Source organism: Ips typographus, linkage group LG7 (assembly GCF_016097725.1).
Source record: "Ips typographus isolate SLU linkage group LG7, UJ_Ityp_2.0, whole genome shotgun sequence".
In the NCBI taxonomy this organism is placed as follows: Eukaryota; Metazoa; Arthropoda; class Insecta; order Coleoptera; family Curculionidae; genus Ips; species Ips typographus.
The window spans coordinates 5,296,208-5,321,927 of NC_138428.1; the positions used below are offsets into that span (position 1 = coordinate 5,296,208).

General features: G+C 40.6%; 7 protein-coding genes, 1 long non-coding RNA gene and 1 other non-coding gene across 14 annotated transcripts in view; 5 read left to right on the plus strand and 4 right to left on the minus strand.

Annotated features, from left to right (window-relative positions):
• Positions 1-1,421, minus strand: part of LOC145732098 (uncharacterized) — a 34,412-nt gene extending 32,991 nt beyond the window's left edge. The window contains 4 exon segments of the mRNA XM_081984160.1: positions 114-381; positions 384-614; positions 617-792; positions 1,260-1,421. Of these exon segments, the coding sequence (XP_081840286.1) occupies positions 114-381; positions 384-614; positions 617-779 (662 nt within the window). The 5' untranslated portion in view covers positions 780-792; positions 1,260-1,421.
• Positions 1,422-2,788: 1,367 nt separating this feature from the next.
• On the plus strand, positions 2,789-5,589 carry LOC145732205 (uncharacterized). The gene is made up of 2 exons (XR_014178969.1): positions 2,789-5,171; positions 5,288-5,589. It is a non-coding gene; the product is annotated as an uncharacterized LOC145732205 (long non-coding RNA).
• Positions 5,590-5,847: 258 nt separating this feature from the next.
• LOC145732132 (uncharacterized) lies at positions 5,848-8,588 on the plus strand. 4 transcript variants are annotated; one of them, XM_081984207.1, is made up of 9 exons: positions 5,848-5,988; positions 6,593-6,674; positions 6,746-6,801; positions 6,854-7,101; positions 7,154-7,325; positions 7,381-7,553; positions 7,601-7,778; positions 7,841-8,229; positions 8,277-8,588. In XM_081984207.1, exons 4-9 carry the CDS (start codon positions 6,883-6,885, stop codon positions 8,391-8,393), a joined length of 1,248 nt encoding a protein of 415 aa, XP_081840333.1. In that variant the 5' UTR covers positions 5,848-5,988; positions 6,593-6,674; positions 6,746-6,801; positions 6,854-6,882; the 3' UTR covers positions 8,394-8,588. The 4 variants fall into 4 exon arrangements, with proteins under 4 accessions (XP_081840333.1, XP_081840337.1, XP_081840336.1 ...); XM_081984211.1 differs by having other exon boundaries at positions 8,283-8,588; XM_081984210.1 differs by lacking the exon at positions 6,593-6,674 and having other exon boundaries at positions 5,893-5,988.
• A 355-nt stretch (positions 8,589-8,943) lies between these two features.
• LOC145732155 (nitric oxide synthase-interacting protein homolog) lies at positions 8,944-10,255 on the minus strand. Its single transcript, XM_081984245.1, has 3 exons — positions 9,982-10,255; positions 9,414-9,929; positions 8,944-9,360 (listed from the first exon to the last, which is right to left on the minus strand). The coding sequence occupies exons 1-3, from the start codon at positions 10,155-10,157 to the stop codon at positions 9,180-9,182; spliced, it is 873 nt and encodes a 290-aa protein (XP_081840371.1). The 5' UTR covers positions 10,158-10,255; the 3' UTR covers positions 8,944-9,179.
• A 149-nt stretch (positions 10,256-10,404) lies between these two features.
• parvin (beta-parvin) lies at positions 10,405-11,957 on the plus strand. Its single transcript, XM_081984224.1, has 5 exons — positions 10,405-10,584; positions 10,664-10,753; positions 10,804-11,378; positions 11,433-11,676; positions 11,735-11,957. The coding sequence occupies exons 1-5, from the start codon at positions 10,473-10,475 to the stop codon at positions 11,809-11,811; spliced, it is 1,098 nt and encodes a 365-aa protein (XP_081840350.1). The 5' UTR covers positions 10,405-10,472; the 3' UTR covers positions 11,812-11,957.
• On the minus strand, positions 11,863-12,626 carry LOC145732175 (uncharacterized). Its single transcript, XM_081984284.1, has 3 exons — positions 12,490-12,626; positions 12,312-12,433; positions 11,863-12,262 (listed from the first exon to the last, which is right to left on the minus strand). Exons 1-3 carry the CDS (start codon positions 12,619-12,621, stop codon positions 11,941-11,943), a joined length of 576 nt encoding a protein of 191 aa, XP_081840410.1. The 5' UTR covers positions 12,622-12,626; the 3' UTR covers positions 11,863-11,940.
• Positions 12,627-12,842: 216 nt separating this feature from the next.
• On the minus strand, positions 12,843-16,140 carry LOC145732116 (uncharacterized). 3 transcript variants are annotated; one of them, XM_081984188.1, is made up of 4 exons: positions 15,729-16,140; positions 15,463-15,594; positions 14,672-14,857; positions 12,843-14,620 (listed from the first exon to the last, which is right to left on the minus strand). In XM_081984188.1, exons 1-4 carry the CDS (start codon positions 15,982-15,984, stop codon positions 13,731-13,733), a joined length of 1,464 nt encoding a protein of 487 aa, XP_081840314.1. In that variant the 5' UTR covers positions 15,985-16,140; the 3' UTR covers positions 12,843-13,730. The 3 variants fall into 3 exon arrangements, with proteins under 3 accessions (XP_081840314.1, XP_081840313.1, XP_081840312.1); XM_081984187.1 differs by having other exon boundaries at positions 14,678-14,857; positions 15,648-16,140; XM_081984186.1 differs by having other exon boundaries at positions 15,648-16,140.
• Positions 15,036-15,108, plus strand: TRNAT-UGU (transfer RNA threonine (anticodon UGU)). The gene has a single exon. It is a non-coding gene; the product is annotated as a tRNA-Thr (tRNA).
• Positions 16,141-16,183: 43 nt separating the features above from the next.
• Positions 16,184-25,678, plus strand: LOC145731942 (uncharacterized). The gene is made up of 12 exons (XM_081983935.1): positions 16,184-16,446; positions 17,574-18,173; positions 18,228-18,345; positions 18,401-19,064; positions 19,221-19,379; positions 19,444-19,660; positions 20,382-21,155; positions 21,210-21,327; positions 21,388-21,648; positions 23,432-23,822; positions 23,876-24,362; positions 24,411-25,678. Exons 1-12 carry the CDS (start codon positions 16,306-16,308, stop codon positions 24,582-24,584), a joined length of 4,104 nt encoding a protein of 1,367 aa, XP_081840061.1. The 5' UTR covers positions 16,184-16,305; the 3' UTR covers positions 24,585-25,678.
• The last annotated feature ends 42 nt before the right edge of the window (positions 25,679-25,720 follow it).

The following is a 25,720-nucleotide window of genomic DNA, read 5'->3' on the forward strand; positions in this document are numbered from 1 at the left end:
CCTAACTTGGCTATATCATGACACTAATTGATAAAACAAAAGTACAATTTGGGTTGTAAACAACAAATAAGATTAAATCACCATAAAACAATCAAAAAAATTCAAAATCTTACCTTGTGATAATTTCCTGTTTCGTATCAATGGTATCAGGCACATCAGAGTTAATCTTAATATTAACAGGTAGTTGTGTAGTTACTGAGGGAATGTTTTGGGCGTCTGAGGAGTTGGAGGCATCGTGGTGATTGTCCAGCTCTTCGCTTTTACGCCGCATCCTTTTCTTCTTTCGAGGACCTGGTGACATTGAGCCTTCTCGTTCGTCCCGATTTCTTTGTTCAATCGTGAGACCTTGGACCTTTGGTATCGCCCCTTGCGGGCTTTTGGGGGCACGGCCGCTGGTGCGGGCCTTTTTACCGGCTCCTCCTTCTTGTTGTCGCTCAGACCTTTGATTTGTAGGGACTCGGCCGCTTTGAGGAGGGCCCCCAGCTGATCTTGGGATATGTTTACCTCACCCCGGTACATGTAGTCCATCATGGCTTTCAGTTCTTGGAATTTCACGTCCTTTAGGATGAGGATCGGGTGTTTGTCGTAGTGGCGAGACAGTAGCGCCTCAAAGTAGGACTACACGCGGACAGGACGACTTTGTGTGCATTTAGAAACTTTCCTTCCGCCGCCAGGGTACAGTCCACCAATTTTTCATTTTCGAGTAATGTGTCGAATACCGCTACTAAAGTGGACTGGTGGTTATTCCACCTGAGGCAGAACTGTTGATCGTCGTCCATTTTATTCTAATAACTGTAAATTAAAACACCAAACATTACACAAAGTCAAACGAGGAAGGATAATTAATAAGACGGCGGCCATGATGCTTGTAAATGTAAAGAGAAGTTGCCGGAAGGGGGCGGTGTTTCACAGCAACTCTCTTTCTCTAACTCACTGAAGTGAATAGGAGTGAAGAGAGACGCAGGCTCAAAGCGGAAACACGTCATCGGACCACGGACCGAAACGCCACAAGATGGCGGAAAAGTTATGGAAAACGTGGAAAATCACTTTTTCAATGTTAAAAATATTAAAACAGGATGAAGTGTTTCCAAATCCGGATAGCCGAAAGGTTCTCCCGATAATAGAAAAAAGCTTTGGGCTAACGAAATAAAAAAAACATCAACACGCCGCCCAGAAAATCAAGTGATAAAACACAGTAAAAGCACACTTGATTTGCAATCCCTGTGTTTAGAATTTAAAGTTTAAAGTGTATTATTTACCTTATTTGGCACCTTAAACACTAAATATCACAATAAATTCACTTAGGTATCAACTCTCAAAGAGATGACTAAATTCTAGTGTTGAGTCTTCATGAGGCGGCTTCGAACTAAAAGCGACGAGGCTGGCCGACGTGCTCTAGTGCCAAACGGAGCCGGCGGTTGTGTTGCACGGAACTGGCGTGACGTCACGGCGTTGCGCGCGGTGTAACAGCGCAGCGACGCCAGTCGTTTGGCCAATCAAAACGCGAGCTTTCGCTGCTCACTGTCGAGTCGGCCAAGCTTCAGAAAACAGGCGCGTCAAAGGAACGACCGCCGGCTCCGCCGGGCACCAGAACTAGATGAAGAGAGAGGAGCGGTGAAAATGGGAAAAAGAGAGGGCATAGAGGGAGAGAGACGAGAGGAAAGACGTGAATTTGATCCTCAACGAATTTCTGTGTGTGGTGAGCCTTCACGTTCTAAACGTAAGGTCGAGTTTCCCGTGAAAAATCTTTTCTCTCTTTTTTTTCCATGATTGCTCCGGTTTTTTTTTTCGCTCTGCGCTTCGTTTTTGTTTGTCCGCGGCCACTCAAACTTCCGATTTTCGATGCAATCAGCATTTCTTTGGGGCTTCGTTTATCACTAGAATTTTGTTATGCACTCGGATAATTTATTATAAAATAATCTGTCAAATATCGCTAATCTGTCAAACTAAATAAAAAACTTGCGTGCCTTTTTGACAGCACTGTGGTGTATGTTTGTCTCTATCTGACATGTATTGTCAAGTTGAGATAGATTAACAATTTTGACAGTGTCAATCTTTTTTACACCTCTATGGGTGTTTTCAAGCGTGAAACAGATAAATTACAGTAATTACACTAATTTTGCATTCAAAAATACTATAATAGAAATTTTGTTATAATTTTAGTCAACTGTCAATTTGACGGACATTGTCTTTCTCACTCAAACACCTGGATCCGTCATATTCAAATTTCTACAGTTTTAGAACATCAACTGTCAATCGGTCGCTATCTTTGATTTTGCATGATTAAACGTGACAGCTCTAGTGTGTGTTTTCCATGAAGGTATAAAAGTGGAACCGACCAGTTCTGGTTTGGGCAAACAATGCGAATGGGAATAACGACAAATTATCGAGATTTCCCCGTTATCTAGTTAGCTGCTGGTCGGGGCCGTTTGCATGATGGGAAACAGCCGAGGAAAACGGTCAAAAACCCCGAAAGAATAACGGTGCCCCGGCACACACCGCATATTGGAAACGGATTTCTTTTTCTGGCCGCTTTTTTCCGTTTTGCCTTTTCACTCATCATGGTAATTTCGTATAGCCGGGTCGGCGAGCTAGATATTCTATGCCTTTACCTACTTTCTAAATCGTACTAATAGTGATTGTAACGGTATTTTTTTTCTCATTCAACAAAATCTGTGTTACACAGATCCAAGTCTGGAGGGTTTGCAGTCCCACAGTAATGACTCATCGTATGACAAATCCAGAAATCAATACCGCATCAGGTACTAAGGGGCGGTATTTGAGGGTTGGCAGGGTGCACCAACCATATATGTAACCCTCTAGAGCAGCAACGATTCGACATTGAATGATCGGACTACAAACCATCAGCTTTTAGTCCACTCTAGGTGGTTTGATGGTTCAATGTTGGTCGTTAAAGTCGGTTGAGAACCGGCCGGGAAATTCTTATCGTCAAGGGGCCCCGATGGGAGCCAGCTGCGCCTTGTTTATTTTTAGAGTGCAGGGGGGTGAGGGGGGGACCCTTTTGCTCTATGCGGGAGAGGCGTTGGTTCAGTATTGGAAGTTTCAAATAACAATTTTCTGATGGTCTGATGGTTGGAAAACACAACCTAGCAAAACGTTGCTTAACTTAAAAAATGCTAAAAAGTTTGTCTTAAAAAGTCAGTTTTAAGCTCAAAATTATTTTCTCAGGTCAATTTTCTAGTTTTTTTACTTAAATTGACAATAAGTCAAATTTCCGTTTTTTTTTTTCCAAATTTTGTTTGTTTATTGACTTTTAAAACAAAGCTTTTACGACTTAGTTTAGAAAAATTGTAACCAATAAGCTACTGATAGGGTCAGTGGCTTCAAAAATGGAAAATTAACATTTTAACCATCACTAAGTAGATCAAAAATGTGTGTTAATTTAGTTCCAAGGTGACAACTTCTAAAAATGTTGAAAATGGAATATCACACACAAAATCATCAGAGACTCTATAATACTGTCAACGTTCTATTTGACTAACTATAGCAAAAATCAAAGTAATCTACTTCATTTGATTACGTCATTGTGTACTAGTTTGATGTATGCCATACTTTCAATTCAAACTCCGGTTTGGTACCAGAAAAATTTGGTAAAATGTGAACTATAATACTAAAAACGCTCAGAAAGTCACAGAAAGGTTTTCAAACCCATTTTCGCAGGTAAAAGTTTGAGGTATTTATGACGTGGAAGAGTCTATTATAGGCCTTTTCCCAGAAGTTTGAAAATGAGGATACTTTAGAAGCTACTTGCACATTTTAACCATTTTTGTTGGGTTTTGAAGAGAAAATAGCTATTTTGTGTATAATGTCCTAGTGAAAAAGTGTGTGGGGGTGGGCGAAAGGGGGGCTGATAAATGGGTTGAAGTTGAAATGGGCGCATGGCCGCCAGCCAAAATCGATTCAGCTCACGAGGGGCGGCAGTACCCCCCCAAACGTTACCATAGTAACTTGGATAGAAGTTCGATATAATCAAAAATGGCTTTTCAGAAATGATCCAAAATGCCCTCAAAAATTTTTAAATAAACGAATTAATCTTCTGACTGCGTTCCCAATCCAGTGCTGGTTTAGTTAAATACTAGAACGCAGTCGTCTTAATGGTTAAACATTTTCCAAGCTGTTTTCTTAAAATTTGTGAAAATGAGGGGGGGGGAAGAGAGTAAAACAGAACAGCTGCGTGTACTGTCGATAATTTCGTAAGTTGTACTGTTTCTTTGCCTACTTTCTTCGCATTCCGTCCTTGTCTAGAATCGAGTTTAGAATGTCCTAATTTGAATAACTGTATGTCGAGAATGTTTTAGAAAGGCTATTTACTATGAATTCCACTTAAAATTCAGCCCAAATTTGTTTAAACCTTGCCCAGGAGGTTACATAACAATTTTTCCGTACTTAAGCAACTTTAAAGTGTTTAATTCATAATTAAAGAATCAAGTTCAAGGTCGTGGGAAATTTAACAGTAAAATTTGTAGCGCCATCTGGTGTACAACGCACGCGATAGCTAATTTGAACTATGGCAACCATCTGTCCGTAACGCTTGGCAACAATGCCACTGCCTTGACAGACGGATTCCTGTAACGCTAGCGCTGCCATCTTACCACAAGAAGCCTAATTCGTTAAATTATAGAAATCTGCAATTTTGTTTTATTTAATTTCCAGTTTCAGAACTATTTGTATTTATTTCTGTAAAATTTAGGCTTAAGCAATTTTAATAGCATTTTCAATAATAATACAGGGTGTCTCTAAAAGGTCTGTACAAAATTCTGACATCAAAATAAGCCGATTTAAGCAGCGTTTTCCAGATACAGGGTGATAAAGTTTTTTAAATATTAATAATAACGTATTACCATTTAAAAAAAAAAATTGATTTTTATTTTTTAACTTTACCACCCTGTATCTCAAAAACAGAGCAATTTTTGGATTCGGGATAAGGTAAGTTGCTTTAAATCTGCTTATTTTGATGTCAGGAATATATGTCATACGATTTTCTACAGACTTTTCGAGACACCCTGTATACAGGAACGGTAAAATAGACATAAAGTCTTATTAAGAACGATCGATTTTTGGTAACGATCCATCAGATCACCATTCACTGTGGGACACCCTGAATTTGTAATAGTTCACATTCAAAATGGCGTCTATACGCTCTACTTCCGGTAAGCAAAAAATTTGAAATCTTTGTCCACAATAAAAAAAAACGTTTCAAAACTTGAGTCATCCTCAGAAGGGTTGTGTTAACCAGACCTTACAACGTATTTCCTTCATGTTCAAGCATGTTCCAGTAGTGAAGGAAAAGGGACACAATTACTAGCAATCCTGCAAATATAGGCCTTACGATGATTGTTCTAAGGGCTGTAAATGTACAGCGTTTGGTACTTTGGAGTGTTTTGGTGGTAGTACAATTGGCAACACTGCTACAGTCGGTTTGGAGGCAGCAATTGATTTTTATCGCTTCAAGGGCCTTGGCTGAGTTGCCTCAGCCCTTCAATGAAAACTTTCCCTTATAATAAACTTATGTATTTACTTGTTCTTAAAATTTATACGAATAAAGTTGACTATCATCAGTTATTGAGACTTTGAGGTGGTATAGTCTCTCTGGTTGGGCAATACGGGCACTAAAACAAAACCCTAACATCGGCAACGTCGACAATCGAAAAAGAGCGGACGGCTCTTCGGCGTCTGCAAAAAGGCCCCAATTAAAAGCAAGTCGTAGCTTTCACAGTGCGTGCGCGTCGTCCTCTTCGGCCCCCCTTCGACCACCGATCTATCACTTTTCGGGGGGAGCGCAGCATCTCTCTATCCCCCTTTTCATTTACTCCCCCCGGTCGTCGCACGCCCAGTAGGCTCCAGGCCGGTTTTTGGGGGACTCGTGTATAACTCCATCGTGTACACCAAATTATAGAGTGATTTGTTTATTAGTGTTTTGTGTGCCCTTAAAAACTTCCAAACCCTTAGTCAGTTCATGTTCAAAGGGTAAGTTTCACTTTTTGTTAAACCACATTGAAAGTAAATTGGAGTGTTAGTGCGAGACAGAGAAAGGGCTATACGTATAGTCATAAAAGCGATAGTAAAAGTAAACTGGGCAAGGTCTCGGAACACTCTTTAAAGGATAAATGGAGGAAAGAGAATCGGATGTATGGAGGAGCAAAACAAAAACCCAAAAACTTTTACGACCGAAAACTGGGTGAAAGGTCACACAACCAGAAAACCATTCCGCATCAAAAGTACTCAAGCTCCCTGACTATCAACACCACTCTGCAACTTTTATTGTCTGGTACCCGTACCCTGTTAACCTTGAAAGTTCACCATAAGTACCACCTGCCATTGCAACGTTGCCGCACCCCCTCAACTTTCGTTTAAACGCCGACCGGTGTTGGGGGGGAAACCGGGACGACAACAGCGCTAAGGGACTGGTGTCCTTGAACCCCCCTTCTCTCGTATTGATTGGTCCAGCCCAGCTTCACTTTCCCTCCAGAATCGCCCCGGCTGCGTAAGCCTCCCCCCCACCCCCAAACCCTTAAAATTACTGCTGGTGTAACGCGCGCCCTTTAAGGGATGATTTTTCTTCTTGTTGCAGTGTTTGAATCTAACTACCTCAGTCACGTTCCCCTTCCAACCCCCTGAGACAATAACTCCTGTTGGATGATACTAATAAAAGGGTACGTTGTGGTGAATGCGTTTTTGTTGAACATCCCATTCCTGAGTACTTAAACTTATTATCTGTTTTTAGATTAAAACAAACAATAATTGGCATGGATGTCTCGAAGTTTTAAACTCTTTACTAAGGTAGGTACCTAAAAAACACTCAACTATTTTCTAACCTTATAGTGTTTGGTAGGTTAAAACTACACAAAAACGTTAACAAACATGAGTAGCCATGGACTATTGACTGGTCAGACCATGTTTTCCCACTTTGACAGTGACGATTTCCCGCCTGAACCCCCCGCCCCCTCTGCCATACCGGTGGGTCACGTGGACATGGATCACAGCGCCACCATGCTAACCAACGTTCCCATCCACCGTACTGACCTGTCAGACGCCACCACCAAATATACGAGCGTTGAAATCAAAAAGGAACAAATTGACGTAAATAACTGTGACACCTTAAAGGTGTGTAATGTCTGATTATGGTTTCTAGGTTAAGTTCGAAACGTTGCGCTCTTTCGACCAGGACAGTTTGTTGGAGATGGAGTCTCACATGAGCGGTGATCACTCCATGGGATCGTTGGAGGACGTCAGAGACCTCCATCACACTAGTTTGATGTCTTCCGAGTACACGCCGCCACTGTTGCCTAATAACCGATTACTAGGTACGAGTACTCTCTAACTACACACCTTACACTTTTTAGTAATTATGTTGAGTAGACATGAATGACAGCAACGACAGTGGTGACCTCCCGAATGCGGGTAAAACGAACGGTCACAACGAGCACCAAAGTGGACGAAGTCATTCAGGGGGAGGACCAAAAACGTGGACGCAAGAGGACATGGACATGGCGCTAGACGCTTTAAAGAACCACAACATGAGCCTCACCAAGGTACCACCCTAACTACAGAAAAGCTGGATTTTACTAGTAAATTGTAGGCCTCAGCCACATATGGAATTCCCTCCACAACGTTATGGCAAAGGGCGCACCGTCTAGGCATTGATACCCCTAAAAAAGAAGGCCCCACCAAGTCCTGGACCGAGGAAAACCTGAACAGCGCTTTAGAGGCTTTGCGTACCGGTACGATATCTGCAAACAAAGCCAGCAAAGCGTACGGTAAGAACTCAATTTTTACACAAAAAGGTTACAAGTCATGACTTTGTTGTGTTTTTAATCAGGTATCCCCAGCAGCACCTTATACAAAATAGCGAGACGAGAAGGAATAAGACTGGCGGCACCATTCAACGCCGCACCGACCACGTGGACGCCCGAAGACCTTGAAAAAGCCTTGGAATCGATCCGAACCGGTCAAACGTCCGTCCAGAAGGCCTCCACGGAGTTTGGCATCCCCACCGGGACGCTCTACGGCCGATGCAAACGTGAAGGTATCGAACTGTCCCGATCCAATCCGACCCCATGGTCCGAGGACGCCATGGGTGAGGCCTTGGAGGCCGTAAGGCTGGGTCACATGTCCATCAATCAAGCCGCCATCCATTACAATTTGCCTTATTCCTCGCTATACGGCCGATTTAAACGAGGCATCAAATATGACTCAGACAATATTGAAGTAAGTTTTTGTTGCATTAACAAAACAAAAAATAACAAAACATTCAGATCCAGCAGGAAAACCAGCAACACCCGCAACAACAACACATGGAGGTGCATCCATTCGCCGGTCTGGAGTATAGCAATGGTCAACCAATCCAGTACCAGAACCAACCAAATAGCTGAGATCCGGCCCCGATGATGGACTTTGGCTGTTTTTAACCCCATTTTACAAAAAATTCAGGCAATACACACAGACACACCTCGACAACAACAAAAAATCAAACAAGTGCAATATTTACCACAAACAAATCGTAAATATAGGTGGTGGCGCTGTGTTACTATTAATTTAAATATAAAAGTAGAAAAAGTGTAGCTTAATTTGACAAAATTGATTTTAGATGCCAAAATTCACTGGCTTCCCATTTGTGTTATGATTATTATTAATTATATTAGGTATTTATATCAAAAAGTATACAATGGCAAGGCTAGTTTATTTTGTTTTCGTTTGTTTGTTAACTAATGAATAATTTCTACAAAGGCATGGAAGGGCTACAAATAAATGTTTAGTTATCTCAACAAATACTGATTTGTAGCATTTCTAGTCTTGCTCGAATTTTTTTTAATTTTATTATTGTTGTTAACAGTGTAACAGTTAGGTTAGATAACAGGTAACCAGGTATTCAAGGCTTGTTGCCATACCAACGTTTTTTATAAAATATAAACATACACAAACTGGACAGAACAAAACAAAGGCGATTTATTTTTTAAGAAGTAAAATAAAACCATAAATTCATCCTATGCTGTTTGCTTACACTGGCCCCATTCCTTTTCAAGCAGAGTGAAGCCTTTTTGACGTCACAATGATGTAATTTGACAAATTATGGTTTTGTCCACCTCCCAGTGACGTCAAATAACTCCATGGAGCTTGAAAACAAATGGGGGCCACTCATAAATACCTTAAAACAAAAATTAAGCTTGTAAAGCTGGACGTTCCTTTTTAGCTTCTAGCCTCTGATTGGTCAATGCATATCCAGTCCCTCCTCTTTGCATAATAATTATATCCTTTTCCTTTAAAGGATTTCCAGTTAATGGATGCAACATGTCCTTGCGTATCAGCTTTTCGACACATTCCAAAGTGACCACATCACCCCTAAAAAACCAACTTACCAAAACTGGTTTTAGCTGAGGAAAAGTGAAACTTACGTAGGTTTCAACACGGCACAGGGTACTGAGTTACTCAGAACATCCCTAGTAACAGCACACATGTAGCGATTCTCCTGAGTGTGAATTGACTTGCCCCCTTCACTCTTAATGGGGGTGAATTTGACATCAATCAAGTCTTTCACCTTTAAAGGTTTGCCAGAAACTGGGCAGTATATGGTAGGGTCAGGTTTCTCCAGTTTTGACTTTTCTGCTTGTTGACTTTGACCTGGTAACCAGAAACTTGGCAACACTTTGTCTTTACCATTAGCCATATTGGATATTGAGGAGGTGCTAGCTTCAGATTTAAATCCATCTAAAGGTTTGCTGACTATGTTATTCTCATTTTTGAGAAAGTTTTTCACTTTGGTTTCCATTTCACCAGCCGCAACCAATGCCAAATCGTCCTCCTCCTTCTTTTTAAGTTTCTCATACTGTTTTAACTTGCGGCTGTACTCATTCTTTTTAGCAATGATGTACTCCAAAATAACTTCTTTGTCAAACAAATAGCCGTCTTTTCTGTAAAATTTTATTAAACAGAGGGTCGTGCGTAGGTGAAATTGAAACTTACGTGATCACTGGATTATTACAAGGCTGTAGAGATAGGGAACAACAGTCAAAGTTTTTTACAGAGTCTTTGCCCAGTCTTTGGGCGTTGGTGCCATATCCAGAGGCTTTGGCGTCCTTTTTCTTTTCGTGGTACGTGTAGACGGCCCCTGCTGTACAATTACGAGCGTGTCTTGTCATATTTAATGTAAATTACTGTGTTTTAAAAGCAAAAATATGTTTGTAAACACTAACAATTGATCAAAAATCAAATTGAGGTTATGATGATGACACTTAAATAAAAGTCAAAATACAAGTTGACAGTTGACATACACTGATCTTCCTACTCTCTCACTCTTGCAATACAAATCAAATTAAATAGACAAAGACAAAACCAGTCCCTAGATTGACAGTTAGAAATAATTGATTAATGATTCACTCCAAAATAAACATTAGCTAATAATAACAATAAAGTAGGTGACTGATAAAAATTGTTGTTTTTATCAAAATCAAGCAATGTCGACATTGAGGCCGATAAGCCCTAGACCAATAGTGGAGCCCAAACCGCGAGACGAAACCATCTGGGACAAGTTGGGCACTTTGGGGCGCAGGAAACGCACCAAAGAAGGTAAAATCAGGGTCACCACCTTATAAGGCGGTGTTTGTTACCCCAAAAGGTGTGGTGCCACCCACTTTTTCTGTTTTAGTGCAAGAAGTACAAACTGAAGGGAAATATGCTATTGATTCGCCTGGGTTTCCTGCCAGCTTCTCTGGAGCTCCTGAAGACTACAACTTGGGTAAAAATTTCACACTAAACCTTTTTAACTTTTTAACTGAGGGTTTGTAGAGGAAAATGAGGAAAGAAGTTTAATAGACAAAAACTCACTGAATGACCCCAAGTTTAAAGAACTCAATGAGCTATTAATAGAATGGATCAATGATGAGTTGTCTTCCCAAAGAATCATTGTGCAGAACCTCATGGAGGATTTGTATGATGGACAGGTGTTGCAAAAGTTACTGGAAAAATTAACAGGGGACAAATTGGATGTCCCAGAAGTGACTCAGAATGAAGAAGGCCAAAGACAGAAATTGGGGGTAGTGTTGGCACACTTTAATCAAGTCTTAGGGCTGAGCAGACAAAGGCATAACAAATGGAGTGTTGAAGCTATCCACACCAAGAATATTGTTTGCATTATACATTTGTTGGTGGCTCTGGCCAGGCATTTTAGGCCTCCAGTACGTTTAACTGAAAATGTTTTTGTGGATGTGGTGGTTGTCAAGAAAAAACAAGGCCAGTTAGTACATCAAAGAGTTAAGGAAAAACTGACCTCTGAGTATGATGATGTAGGAATGAGGTGTGAACGTGATGCTTTTGACACTTTATTTGATCATGCTCCTGATAAGTTACAGATTGTCAAAAAGGTAACACTATTGTAGCAACCATTCTAAACTCTGGCTAAATTAGTTAATTTTCAGTCTTTGGTCACTTTTGTGAATAAACACTTGAACAAAATGAATTTTGAGGTTACTGAACTGGAAACCCAGTTTCATGATGGGGTTTATCTAGTAATTCTCATGGGACTGCTGGAAGGATTCTTTGTGCCCCACTATGCTTTTCATCTGACTCCTCAAGAGTTTGAACAGAAAGTGCACAATGTTAATTTTGCCTTTGAACTGATGCAAGAGTGTGGACTAAAAAAACCCAAAGCTAGACCTGAAGGTCTGTTACTCTGTGCATTCAATAACTTTCTAAATGTACAATTTGTATTAATTTGCAGATGTAGTCAATATGGACTTGAAATCAACTTTGAGGGTGCTTTACAATTTATTTTTGAGGTACAAAACCATCCCTTAGGAAACCAGGTGCTGATTTTATGTGGTGTCTTGTGTAGTAACTTACATTGCCTTTTTAATGTGCTAACTTTGTGACTTGTAATATTTTTTTAGTGTTTATTAAGGTTTTATTTACAAACTAATAAATATACTAGTTTTGTATACAAAGTATGATTTCTTCATCTTTTGGTACCGTTTCATCAACCATTTTAACACTATCAACGTAAAAATCTCTTAAACACTGGGGGACACGGGGGACACCCACACTGCTGGTGGTCACTATGGCAGTTCCTGACACTTGCAAACAATTTTGCAGCAAAGCACTTACAGTGGAAGCTTGCATTAAGCCTGCAGGGGGTTCATAACCTTGGCAATACTCATCCAAACCTTTGACAACCAGCAAATTGGGTGGGAGTCTCCAAGTGTGACAATTGTTAAGCTGCTTAACTAATTCCTTGAAACTCCTCAAATAACTGCCAAAAAGTTTAAAATACAACAGCAAAGTGAATGCAGAACACTTACATAAAAGTAATTAGCTGCAAAACATCCTTGCACGGGGGCTCAATCTGTTTGGGGACCATTTCCAGGGGTTGTAAGGACAAAAACCATACTCTACGACCTTGACTGGCTGCGTTAATCGCAATCTAAAGCACCCTTGGCTTTATAAGGTTACTGAAAGTTTGTAGGGGGGTTTAAATACCTTAAGAAGTATCCGGTCCATGTCTTGCCCGATTAAAAGTTGCAAAGTAGGCCCCATTATCATAATTTGGGGCCAAAAAAATGTTTTTAAGGTTATATATAATTCAAAATAAGATGGCGGTTTATGATACATGTCAGTTGTCCATGCACACCGCCCTCTATACTAGAAAGCCTAGAATGTCACTTTTAATGGCGGTGTTTACGTTTTATACACCAAACGTATGCAGATGTACTTTTTGAAATTCAATATCTCGGTAACGCGATGAGCTAGAGAGGCGAGTTTTGGCTCATTTTGTAGTATTAGCGAATTTGATAGGAGTTCAAATAGCACACTAAAATAACATAACATAGATGTTCCTTAAATGCAGTTTTAAATTCCATTTTGTTACTGTAATTGTTTATATGGGTTTTGGGTATAATATATTGTATTATAATGGTGATCCTGTTATTAAAACAGACAAATAAGAATATACACATATTGTCCATATACATCATTGATGCATTATTTGTTCAAATTACTTAACCTAATCTAATATCGAGTAACATCACATCTAAAACATGTAAAATTTCATTTCTATAAATATATTATTGTATTGTACAAAGTATATATGGGTGTGGTGGTTGGGAGGGAGGGAGACATTAAATATTCTCTTATACACATATATCATATTAGTTATACATTTTTATAGACCTATCTATTAATTAATTATTAAAGAAGTCGAAAAAGGTAGACATATTTGCAGGAACCCGCCCTATATACATTCATTTGTAATTTTTTATTCAAAATGGGGACTATACTGCCTCTATAGTAAAAATATCACAGACAGATATGTGCCAGATATGTGAAGCGATATTCCAGGCACATTCCTGGCATATGAGATTAATTATTGTTCTCATTTTTATTACAAAATTTTATCCCATCTATTTACAAAATCCTAAGTGACGTCAAAATAAGCATATATTGGCGCGTCCCTGTATATAGTGGTCAGTCGTTTTGTTTATCAGTGCGTGACGGCTGTATTGACAAGTATATGTGGCAACACTGCCTAATATACGTGAATGATGAGTACGTGATGTAACTTGTAATGAAGTTGTAGACTCATAAGGCTGCCTCCAAGCAGCGTTGCAACGTCTATTTTTTTGGCAGGAAACTACTGGCTTACCAGTGTTCTAACAGGAAAATAAGTAGAAAGCTCAGTCTCGTGTATGTCTTGCGTTATCCACTGTGGGTGGGTAGTATCATCAACGTTCCATGTTATTAGGACTAAAATGCACCATAACCTGGTGCGGCCTCCTGATGTCGCTTTCTGACGTGGTGGTACCCTCCTGTTGATGATCGTGCTCGGTGGAGTTGTTGCGCGATGGCTCGTGCGAGTGATAGCACTTTGGTATTGCCCCCGTGAGTCTTGAATCCGAGCTGATGGCGCGTTCCAAATGCCCTCTGGCGTGGTGACAGCTGTGCGACTCCCTTCTTCTGCTTCTCGACGATCTATGAGTACAATCCGATGAGTTGGAGCTTCTTCTAGGCTTGTGGTGACATTTAGGCGATCTGGGGGACCACGAATGCGAGTTTCTTCTCGAACCGTCTTGCTTGTGATGCTCGTCCTCCTCAATCTTTCTTTGGCGTTTAAGGGGGTTCCGCCTTTTGTCCCTTACTTTCAAAGTGACCGACTCGAGGTGCAGATCCAACGCCATGGAACCCTGAGAACCGGTACCGTGTTGTAGGGAGTCGTTGCTGCGATAGTTTGGGGTTTCGTCCACGCTGAGGGCGTGTCGCTGTAGTAGACTGGGGTTCAGCAGAGCGCAGGTCGCAAACGTCCTCCTCGAAGACTTAATATTGTGACCTGTTGATTTTTGAATCATGTCGTAGTTGGCGGAAATGGAGGTTGGTGATGGTTCCTTAGTTGGTGGCTTGTCCCTCACCAGATCGGGAGCAGAAGGACTTCGGTTGATGCTAGTTTGAGGAACTTTCAAGGAGCTACTTCGAGTGCCGCTGGGCGAAGCCCCGTGGTGACCCTTCTTCTGGCCAAAAGTCTTTGACTCCAACGCCAGTCCTCTGGAAAACTGAACAAAAGACTGGGTGAGGCTGTGTCGGTCGTGGTGATGATGGTGGGTGGCTGCACCTGGGTTGGCTAAACCGCATATTAAGGTTAAGCACCTAGAGAAAAACTTTAAAGCCATACACACACTTGCAGTTTGAGAAGCAGAAGTTCTTAAAGATCCGTGACCTCCAGGTCGTAAGGTGGGGTTATGACCGCAGATACCGGGTGGAGGTCCTGTGGTACTCAGCTTTAATCTGGCCGGTACTACCTTGGCTGCCGAGTCTCTGGCTTCGAAAGTCATTACGCATGCTGCCACCACTATAAAACCTGTCAAAATCCAATTTATTAAACCTAAAGAAACTTTCTACGAAAAACAATAAGTTTGACAATATCTGTCTTGATCCTGATTCACTACATTTTTCTATCAAACAAGTTTTCTTAAAATTTTTATAACATTTCAGGGACCGCTAAATATATACCGGTTTATAGACAGTTCAATACAGCAGCCTCCATAGCTCAGGGGTTAGAGCACTGGTCTTGTAAACCAGGGGTCGTGAGTTCAATTCTCACTGGGGGCAATCCTTTTTTTTTTTTTTTTTCCGGTTTGAAAAATTATAAAATTCTCCATTTTGGTATTATTACTTTAAAAGAGTTTTTATTATATACAGAGTGGTTACAAAAATAAAAGTCAATTTTGTTAGCGCTGATTTAGGGTCTGTTTGTTATATCATATTATTACAGGTTTTTAGCGATATAACGATAACGATATTTTTTGTATATATTAACGTTTTTAACTAAAATTCAGCCTATACAGCGTTTATACCACAAAATTTTGAAAACTAGAAATAATTCTTCTGTGTTTTACTAGTATAATTCAGTAACACTCTGTATATTGTAACCATAGAGGTGTAAAGCAAAAATAAATGACTTACCACCTACGCCCATAACAATAGGGCCGGCATAAGACAAATTGTTGAGATGGAAACCCCTGGATTCGTTTTTCACAGCCACCGTGTGATTGCCGCGAATCTCTTGGCCTACAGACAACTGATCGGCGTAATACCCTTTAAAAGTCATTTTTTTAGACTCTATTTGGACTGAAAGAGGAAGTTAATACCAATTGTGGCCATGGCAGCCCCCAACACCATAAGCAACAGCCCCAAACTAAGTGCTTTGCATGCGTTCCACAAACATTTACCATTCACTTTGCCCCGCACCACTTGAACGTTCCATTGGGCCCCCGAGGCCGGATGAGCCCTACGCACCACTTCGGACGTGCCTCCACGGGTCCAGCCCCCCGATATTAGGGTTCCGCGTTGCATAGCACTCATTGCTTGTCTGCTACAGCCAGCATCTTTTTCAACAGGTTTTGGCATGCGCTCTTGCTTGTCACAGTTATTGACCCGCCAATTGTTCATGGATCTGTACAAGCTTTCTAACCACCCCATTTGCATTCAACCACACAAGTTTTAATTTAATAACATAACTTTTAAGATAGTTTTATAAAAATGCTATGGTGGTTCCTGTTGTGTTCATCGTGTGTATGTTTATACCTCTACAAGTTGTATTGATTGTATTGTGGCGCCATCTATAAATCGCTAGCCGTAATATAACAGCTCCAACGCTGTCATTGGTCGAAACTCGCCACCTGATGTTTGTTTGGCATTGCCGATCAAAATAAAAACATTACGTATTTTTATAGTGTGTTTTTCACCATATTTTCATCGAGTTTAAAGTGATTTTTCTTGTAATCAGGTAGAAGCGAGCCGGTCAAGATGAGCTTGGACAAGAACGACCTGAAAATGATGTACAGTCTACGCTGGAAACACGATCCGAAACGCGAGGCTTCATCTTTTGTTTTCGTCTACGACATTCCTGGCATTACCATGCATTACCAGCTTTTTAAAAACTACCTGGTGAGTGACTTTTCGCTTTAAATCGTTAAATTAGCTCACTTTATACGAAAATGTCACCTGTTTTAAGGGCTGGCCAACCATAATATTGTTAAGGGTTGTCAGTCTTATCACAAAGGGATTCCATGTTAATTAATGAGATGGATCAAGTGCCGATGTACGTCGTTACAATCGCGTGGAGGAGGCACAAATAAGCTTTGACGAGTTACGTCGGTTCTTGAATCTGACTTTTTGTTCTGTTTTTCCCCTAATGAATGAACATTTAAGAACAGTTAAGATATAAGTCTAGTTTAGACTGTGTTATTTTGCATCTGGTCTGTAACATTCAAACTTCAAACCTCAACATAGCTTAAGTAGCTAAAATCATCTTGAAAGTGTTCTGGAAGCAGGCATAAGTCATTCATATGATCCGCCTGTCAAGTTGTGTTTTGCCTTATATTTGATTAATTTTCCTAATTAATAGGTCTGTTCCCAGAGAGAATCTTCTAATCAGTGGCCACAAGTCAGAAAACGTCATAGTCACGTGAGCATTCAACCATAGACTAAACTGAACATCAGAACAGATCCTGAAGGTCACGTGACTCTTGTAAGATTAAAAATGGAATTTATAATGTCACATGACAGTTCTAAATGTCATTTGAAGTATCACGTAATTGGCCACGTAATAATTTTCAATTATTTTAACGTCAAAACGAAATCCTAAAGGTCACGTGACGATTTTCAATAATGAAGAAACTTACTCTTTTTTTTAATGCCAAAAGGGATCCTGAAGATCACGTGACTGTAAATGACAAAATATTATTTGAAGGGTCACGTGACTCATTTTAAGGTACAAATGGTCACGTGACTGTTTTAAGATTAAACATGGAATTTATAATGGCCGCATTCGTTTTCAAACTCCATGGAGCGAGCAGAGCGTTTTTGACGTAATTTGGCAAAACCATATTTTGACCAATTGTCAAATTGCGTCATTGTGACGTCAAAAAAGCTCTGCTCCCACCATGGAGTGTGAAAACTCTCACTCTAGTAAACACTGACCCCAAAATTCGTGTTTACTGTTTCTGAGTCAGGGATTGTCTCTGCGAACAGACCTAATATCTGAGACTTCTTGACTTGACTGACTGTTTCAGCTAAAAAATTCTGGCAACCCTGGAGAAGACATCCGCGTATCCTACATCAAAGACAATGGCAAAGAGTGCTCGATTCATTCTCAAGCGGACTTCCAGATAGCGCTGTACACATTTAGGCGCAGCGCACGTGCCGGAGACGTCATCGAGCTGCTTCTTGAACGAGTTTCTGACCGTTACCATTTCAAGACCGTCCGCCAGTCGAACGATGTGGAGACCCAATTTGACACGCCTCAAAACAATACCCACTCGAGTTGTTCCAACAGCGCGGAAACACCACCTGAGTGGCTCAAAACAGCCATTGACGAATTGAAGGTCGATCTAAAAAACGAGATTTTGGCAGAAATGAAGTCGATTGCCAGCCATTTTGTGGAATCGCACAAGTTGGAGGCGATAGAGCTGCAAGACAAAGAAGAAGGCCAGAAAGAACGCAGTTTGGAGACCAAATCTAGTGAAACTCTAGGAAATAACACGAAGGAGGAGCATCACATGGACGCTCAACCAACCAATGTACAGAGGTCTTTTCCTCACATGCTGGGTGGGGAGGTCTACTTGCATCAATGGGAGGTGCAAAACACTGGTCAAGTCACGTGGGATTCTACGGTTTGTCACTTCGGATAGGTTAATTGGGTAATTAAGGTTGATTGTGTTGTTTAGACTGAACTGCAGTACTCTTGGGGTTCGAAGAAACTGTTGCCGGTGGAGATGAAGGTTCCGGTGCCGTTTTTGAAACCTGGCGAAGAAGGGGTAGTCAGCGTGTGCCTTAAAATACCCAGTAAGTGAAGATTGCAATGCAAATAGTGTATATGTGGATTTTCTATACTTTATAGCACAACGCGGCCAATACTTATGCTACTGGCAGTTTATGCACAAAGGACGTCGTTTCGGGCAGACGTTAGGGGTGCAGGTAATTGTGGACGGATTTGAATGGAATGGTTCCCCCAAAAGCGACTCTGAGATGATCATTGATTACGAAACAAAAGACATTCCGGAGAGCGCTGCTGAAACGAAAGTCGTTGGAAACAATGCCACTGAGCCTAAAAAAACTTCACGGAGTAACTCGATTAAGTTGCGAGATGAAGAGCAAAGTTTGATACCTCAACAGGCCGTCGATTTAACTACATCCCCACGTGACCTCAGGAAGTACCACGATGCGCCTTACTTCAAAGTGCAGTCAGAAATGGACGCTCAGAATTTGGGATTGCTCCACGACAATAATACGATGGCCAATCCTTTTACAGAACAGTTAGAAGAGCGCGAAAATGTGTTAAACAGCAACAATCCACAAGAACAAACAGCAATAAATCCGGTTGGAGTGCAGTCTTCTGGCAGGAACGGTAATGAAAACTGGATTACTACCAATACGTTGTCTCTGAGGGAGCAAAAGTTGCAAGCGTTAGCCGCCATGGGTTTTTGGAATTTCGATTTGAATTCCACTTTACTCGACCGTTACAATAATGATATCAATCAAACGGTGGCGGAATTACTTCGGTAGCTTTATTGTAAGGTTTTACTAATAGGTTCCTTAGCAGGCTACTAATATGTATGTAATATTAATCTAATTAGTAAATTCTGCTTTGGAAATGTAGTAGTGTAAAGTACTATAAACACAAGAAGAATAGAATAAAATGCATTTATAACCGATTTTAGTTGTAACTGGAATATTTTGTTGAATAAAATAGTGTTAGACGTTTCTTTTTTCCTTACAGTCATCCAGAACATGTTTATACCTCTATTTAAAACGTCAAACGCGGAAAGTTATTGTGGCGCCATCTATGGGGCAGTAATGCAAAGTTCTGCATTGACTGCGTAATAAATTCGGCGCCTGCTCCGTTTACAATTTTCACACAGCCAGCAGGTAATCATAATAAAAACATTACGTTTGCACAGTCCGCGTTTTAAATTTGTTTAAAGTGATTTTCGGTATTACTGAAGTCCTAAACATGAGTTTAAAGAAAAGAGACTTGAAGATGGCGTGCAGGCTGTACTGGAAATCGAGTGCTAAAATCCAACGTCCCTTGCCCAGTTTGGTGATTTTGGAAGACACTCCCTACACCACCGTTGATTTAGAGGTGTTCAAGAAGGAATTGGTGAGTCTTTTTGCCTCAAAACGCAATTAAAACGTATTAAAAAAACTGTGGACGCCATATTAGAATCACCAAAGGGGCTCCTAGTCCTGTCATAACAATTTTCCGAGTCAAGCATCGACCTACGTGCTTCCCCGCCCTTGTGCGATTGTACAGATGTTCGGTGGGAAGGCACGTCGGTGCTTGAATCTTGATTGTTTTTGGGGGGTTTTTTCTTTGTGTTGTTTATCAGGAAATGTTGTGCAACATTTGACTTCTTTACAATGTAAATTCAGGATTTCAAGCGACAATTAGGCACTCCAATAAAATGTCAAAAACAGCTGCTGATTGATACTTTTGGAAGGGCAAACAGGGCCATTAAAACACACTTTTTGTTGGGTTGTAATTAGCAACAGAGTAATAACTTTGAAGGTTTTATTTTATGATAAGAAAATTAAATTAGACAGCCCGAAAAATTTCACAACATCAACTTCAAAAACTAACTTGTACCATATTACAAAAAGGTAATTTTACCTTTTTACAAACTAGACATTCAATCAGCTGTATTTGACTAATGATAGCATTTCTTGTGTTTTCCCTTCGAAAAATGACATATGGGGAAAACTGCTGATTTGCTGGAGTGTCTAATAGTAAAGACTATGGGGGAAAATAGGCACTTTAAATCTTAATCCCCATTTTTCAGTAAAAAATTGTATACATACATAACTTGTACCATTTTTTGCAGCTAATGAACTGTGGCCTACCAGTACAACCTCTTAACCTGTCCCTGGTTATGGACAACGGCAAAGACTATTCAATTAACTCGCAAGTGGAGTTCCAGGTGGCGCTGTACACTTTCAGGCGTAACGCCCGTGCTAAAGAAGAAATTCCTCTGCTTTTGGAATTATTTGATCATCCTGATCATCAGGCAACTCGTTCGAATTCTAATGATGCCGAAACGCAAATTGACAGCGCCCTCAAATCGCAAGCGATCCTCTCTGATCAGCCACCCGAATGGTTTAAGACGGCCGTGGTACAATTGAAGAGCGAACTCAAAAAGGAGGTGGCCGACCAAATGAAGGAGATTATGAACGTTGTAATGGCTGAGTTTAGCAAGGCGCCCCCTCAAGCGGCCGCTGCCTCATCTAAAGGACGCTGCAAACGGGAGAAACTGACCAGTAAACACTTGACACCTGATTCTACCGTCAATCCTAAAGATTTAGTCAGATCGTATAAGTTGGAGCGCAAACTGGAGGTTTTGGAACAGAAAGCTCTCAAGTGTAGGGAGAAATTTTTGGCGTTGCCCAAGATCCAAAAAAAAATCAAAACGTCCGATTCAGAACCAAAATCGAGCGACAGCGAAGCTGGACAGTCCGGTAAAGAGATGAAGGAGGAAGAGCTTCAGATGGACGCGCGTCCGATTACTTTGCCAGGTTCCTGCCCTCATATGATCGGAGGTGAAGTTTACCTCCACCAATGGGAGGTGAAGAATACTGGTCAGGTGACCTGGGATGCTTGGGTTTGTCATTGTTTTTTCTCAAATATATAGGGAGTTAATAGTAATTTTGTTTAGACTCAACTCCAATACACTTGGGGCTCTAAAAAACTGGTACCGATCGAAAAAGTCGTTTCTGTACCTCATTTGAAGCCTGGAGAGCAAGGGGTGATCAGTGTGTGTCTGCAAGTTCCCAGTAAGTTCCTACACATCTTTATATATGCACTAGAAACTGAAAAATTATTTTTTTCTACAGCGCAAGTAGGAAAATACGAATGCTACTGGCAATTTCTGCATAAAGGACGTCGTTTTGGACATTGGTTGGGAGTGCAACTGGCCGTGGACGGTTTAAGTTCTAAAGAAACCTCACCTTCTATCAAAACTCAGTCGGAGGCGGAAGGGGAAAATGACACATCCAAACAATCCGGCAACGTGGACAAACAGCAAATCAACAACGAGTCCAAACCACCCAAACAGAGCAACTTTTTGTTTGATTACGATTCTGATTGTAGCTGGAGTAAGTATTATTTCAATCTCTTGTATGTTTTATTCCATTTTTTATTAGAGAAGACTAAAAATATTTAAAATTGCCTAGCCCAGTGTAATTGCAACTCAAAACACGTGATCTAAACACTTTAAGGGTCACATGATGCACTCAATGTTTGTAATCGAATGTCAATCATCTTTTTTAATTTTGTTTATTTAAATCAAGGGCCTTAGGTAATTAAATAGCCAATTATGGTAAATCACCGTTCCTAGTTTGTTATTTCATTTTCTACTATACACTATACAGTGTGTCTGTAATTTTATTAAAAATCAGGGATTGGATTTCTGGGAAAACGCTCGGACACGTCAATATTTATTTTTTATTGCGATTTTTTTGATAATAAATTCATGTACACAGGGTGACCCAAAAACAAGTTACAACTGTCAACTTCACCCTGTATACATTAATCATCAAAGAAATCGTAATCAAAAATAAATATTGACGTGTCCGAGTGTTGTCCCAGAAAACAAATTCTGATGATTTTTAATAGAATTTATGCGTGACTTTACGGACACAGTGTATGTCGTGATCCAATGTGGACCATATGCAGGGTGATTGCAAAAGATTTGTTCTAAGAGTGGGTGCCAAAATATATGATACAGGGTGGTCAAACAATGGGCCCAAAAAATCAGTTCTAAAAAAGGAAAGAATGTCTAGTTTTTCAAATGTTACAACCTCTTTATTCTTACTACTTTGTCTGATTCTTTGAGATTGTGTATTAAGTTACTTATTTCAAAAATTCATTATTTAAGGTTAAAGTAGTAGCTGCCAAAATCAGTCAAAACTGTCTTTATAGTCAAATAATATGGATAGAAAATAAAATGAACATTTCCAAAAATATGGCCGGCAGAGGGCTCTAAACGTTTGGCTTGACTGTTATTTCTTTTAAAAAAATTTTCTGGAATCGGGCAGGTACGACCCTGCTTAAATGTAGCGCCCTGGCAAAATTGTAAAAGTAAAATCATTAAGGTCGATTTTCGCTTGCACTAAGTGGCCAATATAACGCAAAACCCATTAGGATAGTGGCGGTGTTTCACACAAATTTGACCCTTACGAAAATTACATTACATCGTGGTAGACCTAGTAGGTCAAGTAATCGTGTTTTCCTAATTTTCCGGGGTCAAATTAGTCCTTAAAACACGCCTATTTGTAACCTTTTATACGTCGATGGACAGCTATTGAAATGAGCTTTCCATTGACGTCTTAGGGGTACTGTTTGTCCACTACAGGGTGTCAACATTGACCAATTTTTGTTTGTGTTTCCTTTAGTTTAATCCTCAAAAACTCGCTTAATTGCACTATTTTTGGTAGAGTTTTATACGTCAATGGATAGCGAATAAAATGAGCTTTCTAAAAATATCTTTCTTTGGGATTGATGGATTGGACGGTTTGGCCGCTAGAGGGCTTTAAATTTCACCAATTTTTTCGTGCATCTTTTTGTTCAATCTTAAGAATAACACGATTATTTACATCATTTTTTGTAAAGTGTTATACGTCAATGGATGTTTTAATGACAAACTTGTTGAATGTTAAAGCGTCAACTTCTTGCGTAGTTGCCGGGTTGTGCTATATTTGATTTGCTCTCTGAGGTTGGGCATGTCGATTTCGAAGTGAACCAATCAGGATATTAGCAAATTTAAATTTTAAATTGAATTCCTAATTATTTATCTTGACTGAATTAACTTAGAATCAAGTATAAATACCAATTAATTAATTATTATACCGGTGTTTGCAATTTGTATGGTTTGTCCAGACTCCGAGCAGACCCATTCGTGGTCCAAAATCGAGGAGAAGGGCGATTACGTGCTCGTTCCCGTACCGCAGTGTTTCATGCTAGACACTCCAGAGGGTGCTGCGGTAAAGAAAGAAGACAACATTGACACTGACAGTAATGGGAACGAGGACAAGAACAGCGTGGCGGAGACGTCGAGTAACTCAATCAAATTGCGGGACGAGGAGTTGGACAATATCGTGGTAATCACCGTGCCCAAAGACGATCAGGTCAAGGAAGGGTTCATTTACGTGCACGTGGATGGCCAGAAGGTGCTCATTCCTAAGAATATCCTCAAGTCGGAAGTGGTCACGGCCGCCCAAGAATTGGAACGGTCTCCAAGCGCCGCCAATTCGATTGGCGTCATTATCGAGTAAGTTTCTTTGTTAATACAGGGACAACTCTGATTTGAGTGGATTTGTGTAGTCAGACCACTGAATCGCCTACGCCCTCTGTGGCCTCCACCGTCACTCAGACTCTTCAGGAACCGTTAGTACCCCAACAGGCAGTGGATTTAACCACGGCCGCTCGCGAAACTTCCGAAGAACACTATTTTGAGGCGAGCAGCAACTACATATCGCACTGTTCCGCTACCGGATCTTGTTTCTCGGAAGTAAACGGGCCGAATCGTGTCTTTGTATTTCCTCAAGACAATCCTGGCTACGAGGTGGTGTCCGAAGAACAACCCGCCAATCCCTTCATGGAACCGGTCGCTAACTACCAGCAAACGCCACCAGAGGAGCGCGTGTCGCCTGAGTTGCTCGTACAACAAGAACAGCGCGCTGCCGCTACGCCTGCGTCCCCCGAACAGGTTCACATTTTGCCCGAATCTTTGGTGACTGGAGCGGTGAACGTAGCCTCGTCCGCCATCAACACGGCCCGTTCGGTGATAAATATGATCAAGCCGCAACAGGTGAGTGTTTCCCCTAATCAAACGGCGCTAAATCCGGTTGTTGCGCAGTCGCCGGGCAGATGGGATAACGGACATTGGGTGAGCACCAATCCGATATCTCCGATGGAACAGAATTTGCAGGCTTTGGCCGATATGGGCTTTTGGAATCGGGATTTGAACGCCACACTTCTCGCCCGTCACAACTACGATCTTAATCGGGTGGTGGCCGAACTAGTTCAGTAATTTTCCTTAATTTTGTTATTTTTTTTATATTAGAATTACTAGGTTTCAGTTTAGCATTATATGATAATATTAACAAAAATATATATAAAATCTATCCCAGGGCTAGTGACAGTGACACTTCAAATGTATGAAACCACTGCCAGATTCCTAAGCAAAATCAATGTAAACAAACGGAGAAATGACAGCTGGAATGCCCGAAACTGTTTTCACAACTGATCACCAGAGGGAGTATCTCTTATCTTGAAAGGCCAATTGGGGAAATTCGGCGCTGGCGCTGTCCGCATTTAAAAATTCATAATGTCGGTTTTTTTGACAGTTTCTTATTATCGATTAGGTTATTATGTTGTGCGAGTTGTATCTGTGTTTTTCATATTTTCGGTGACCGAAAATGTCTACACAGTCCACAATCACTACCAACACCAGCCTGCACAATTCAAGTAAAATAATATCAAAAGCTTAAGAGTCTTTTTTTTTTTTTTTAACTTTATGGCTTTCACCACTAGGGTATTCAGCCAGGCCAAGTTAGGTTAGGTCGAGGGTGGCATACGCCACGTCAGAGCTTAAGCTCCTCCTCTTAGGTCTGATTAAGAAGTTAGCACTTAAGAGTCTTGTCAAATCGGTAAACAACTGAGGCACTGTCAATGTCAATTGTCAATCAATATGTTTCTGTCCTTTGCTAACCTTAAAAACACATTGATGCCATGTTGCCAAATGTCCGCGGAAACAATAGTTTTTCAAAAATGCTCTATACCGGAACGTAGTGAATTTCAATCTGACGTCACCACTTATTGCGTCACTGCCACTTCGGCTGCGATAGAGAATACTAATATGTTATCCTAGAAGCTGGTAGGTTTAGGTTTATGTCACGTGTTAAACGGTTTATGGTTTGCTTAAATTCGTTCCACGCTAAACCAGGCAGACCTAAATTTGACATTTTTGTCATGTTACACTCTTGATGTGACGAAAAGAGGAATAACTAAACTGTTATTAATAACACAGGATGGTGTGCATTTACTACTGGTTTTAGACTATATAATAATTATTGTGATAGAGTTCTATGTTGATTGCAAATAAATATTATTTCTTTTTGGGAAGTATTTTTTTATTGACCCCACAAAAGTTAATGCTGTTATATT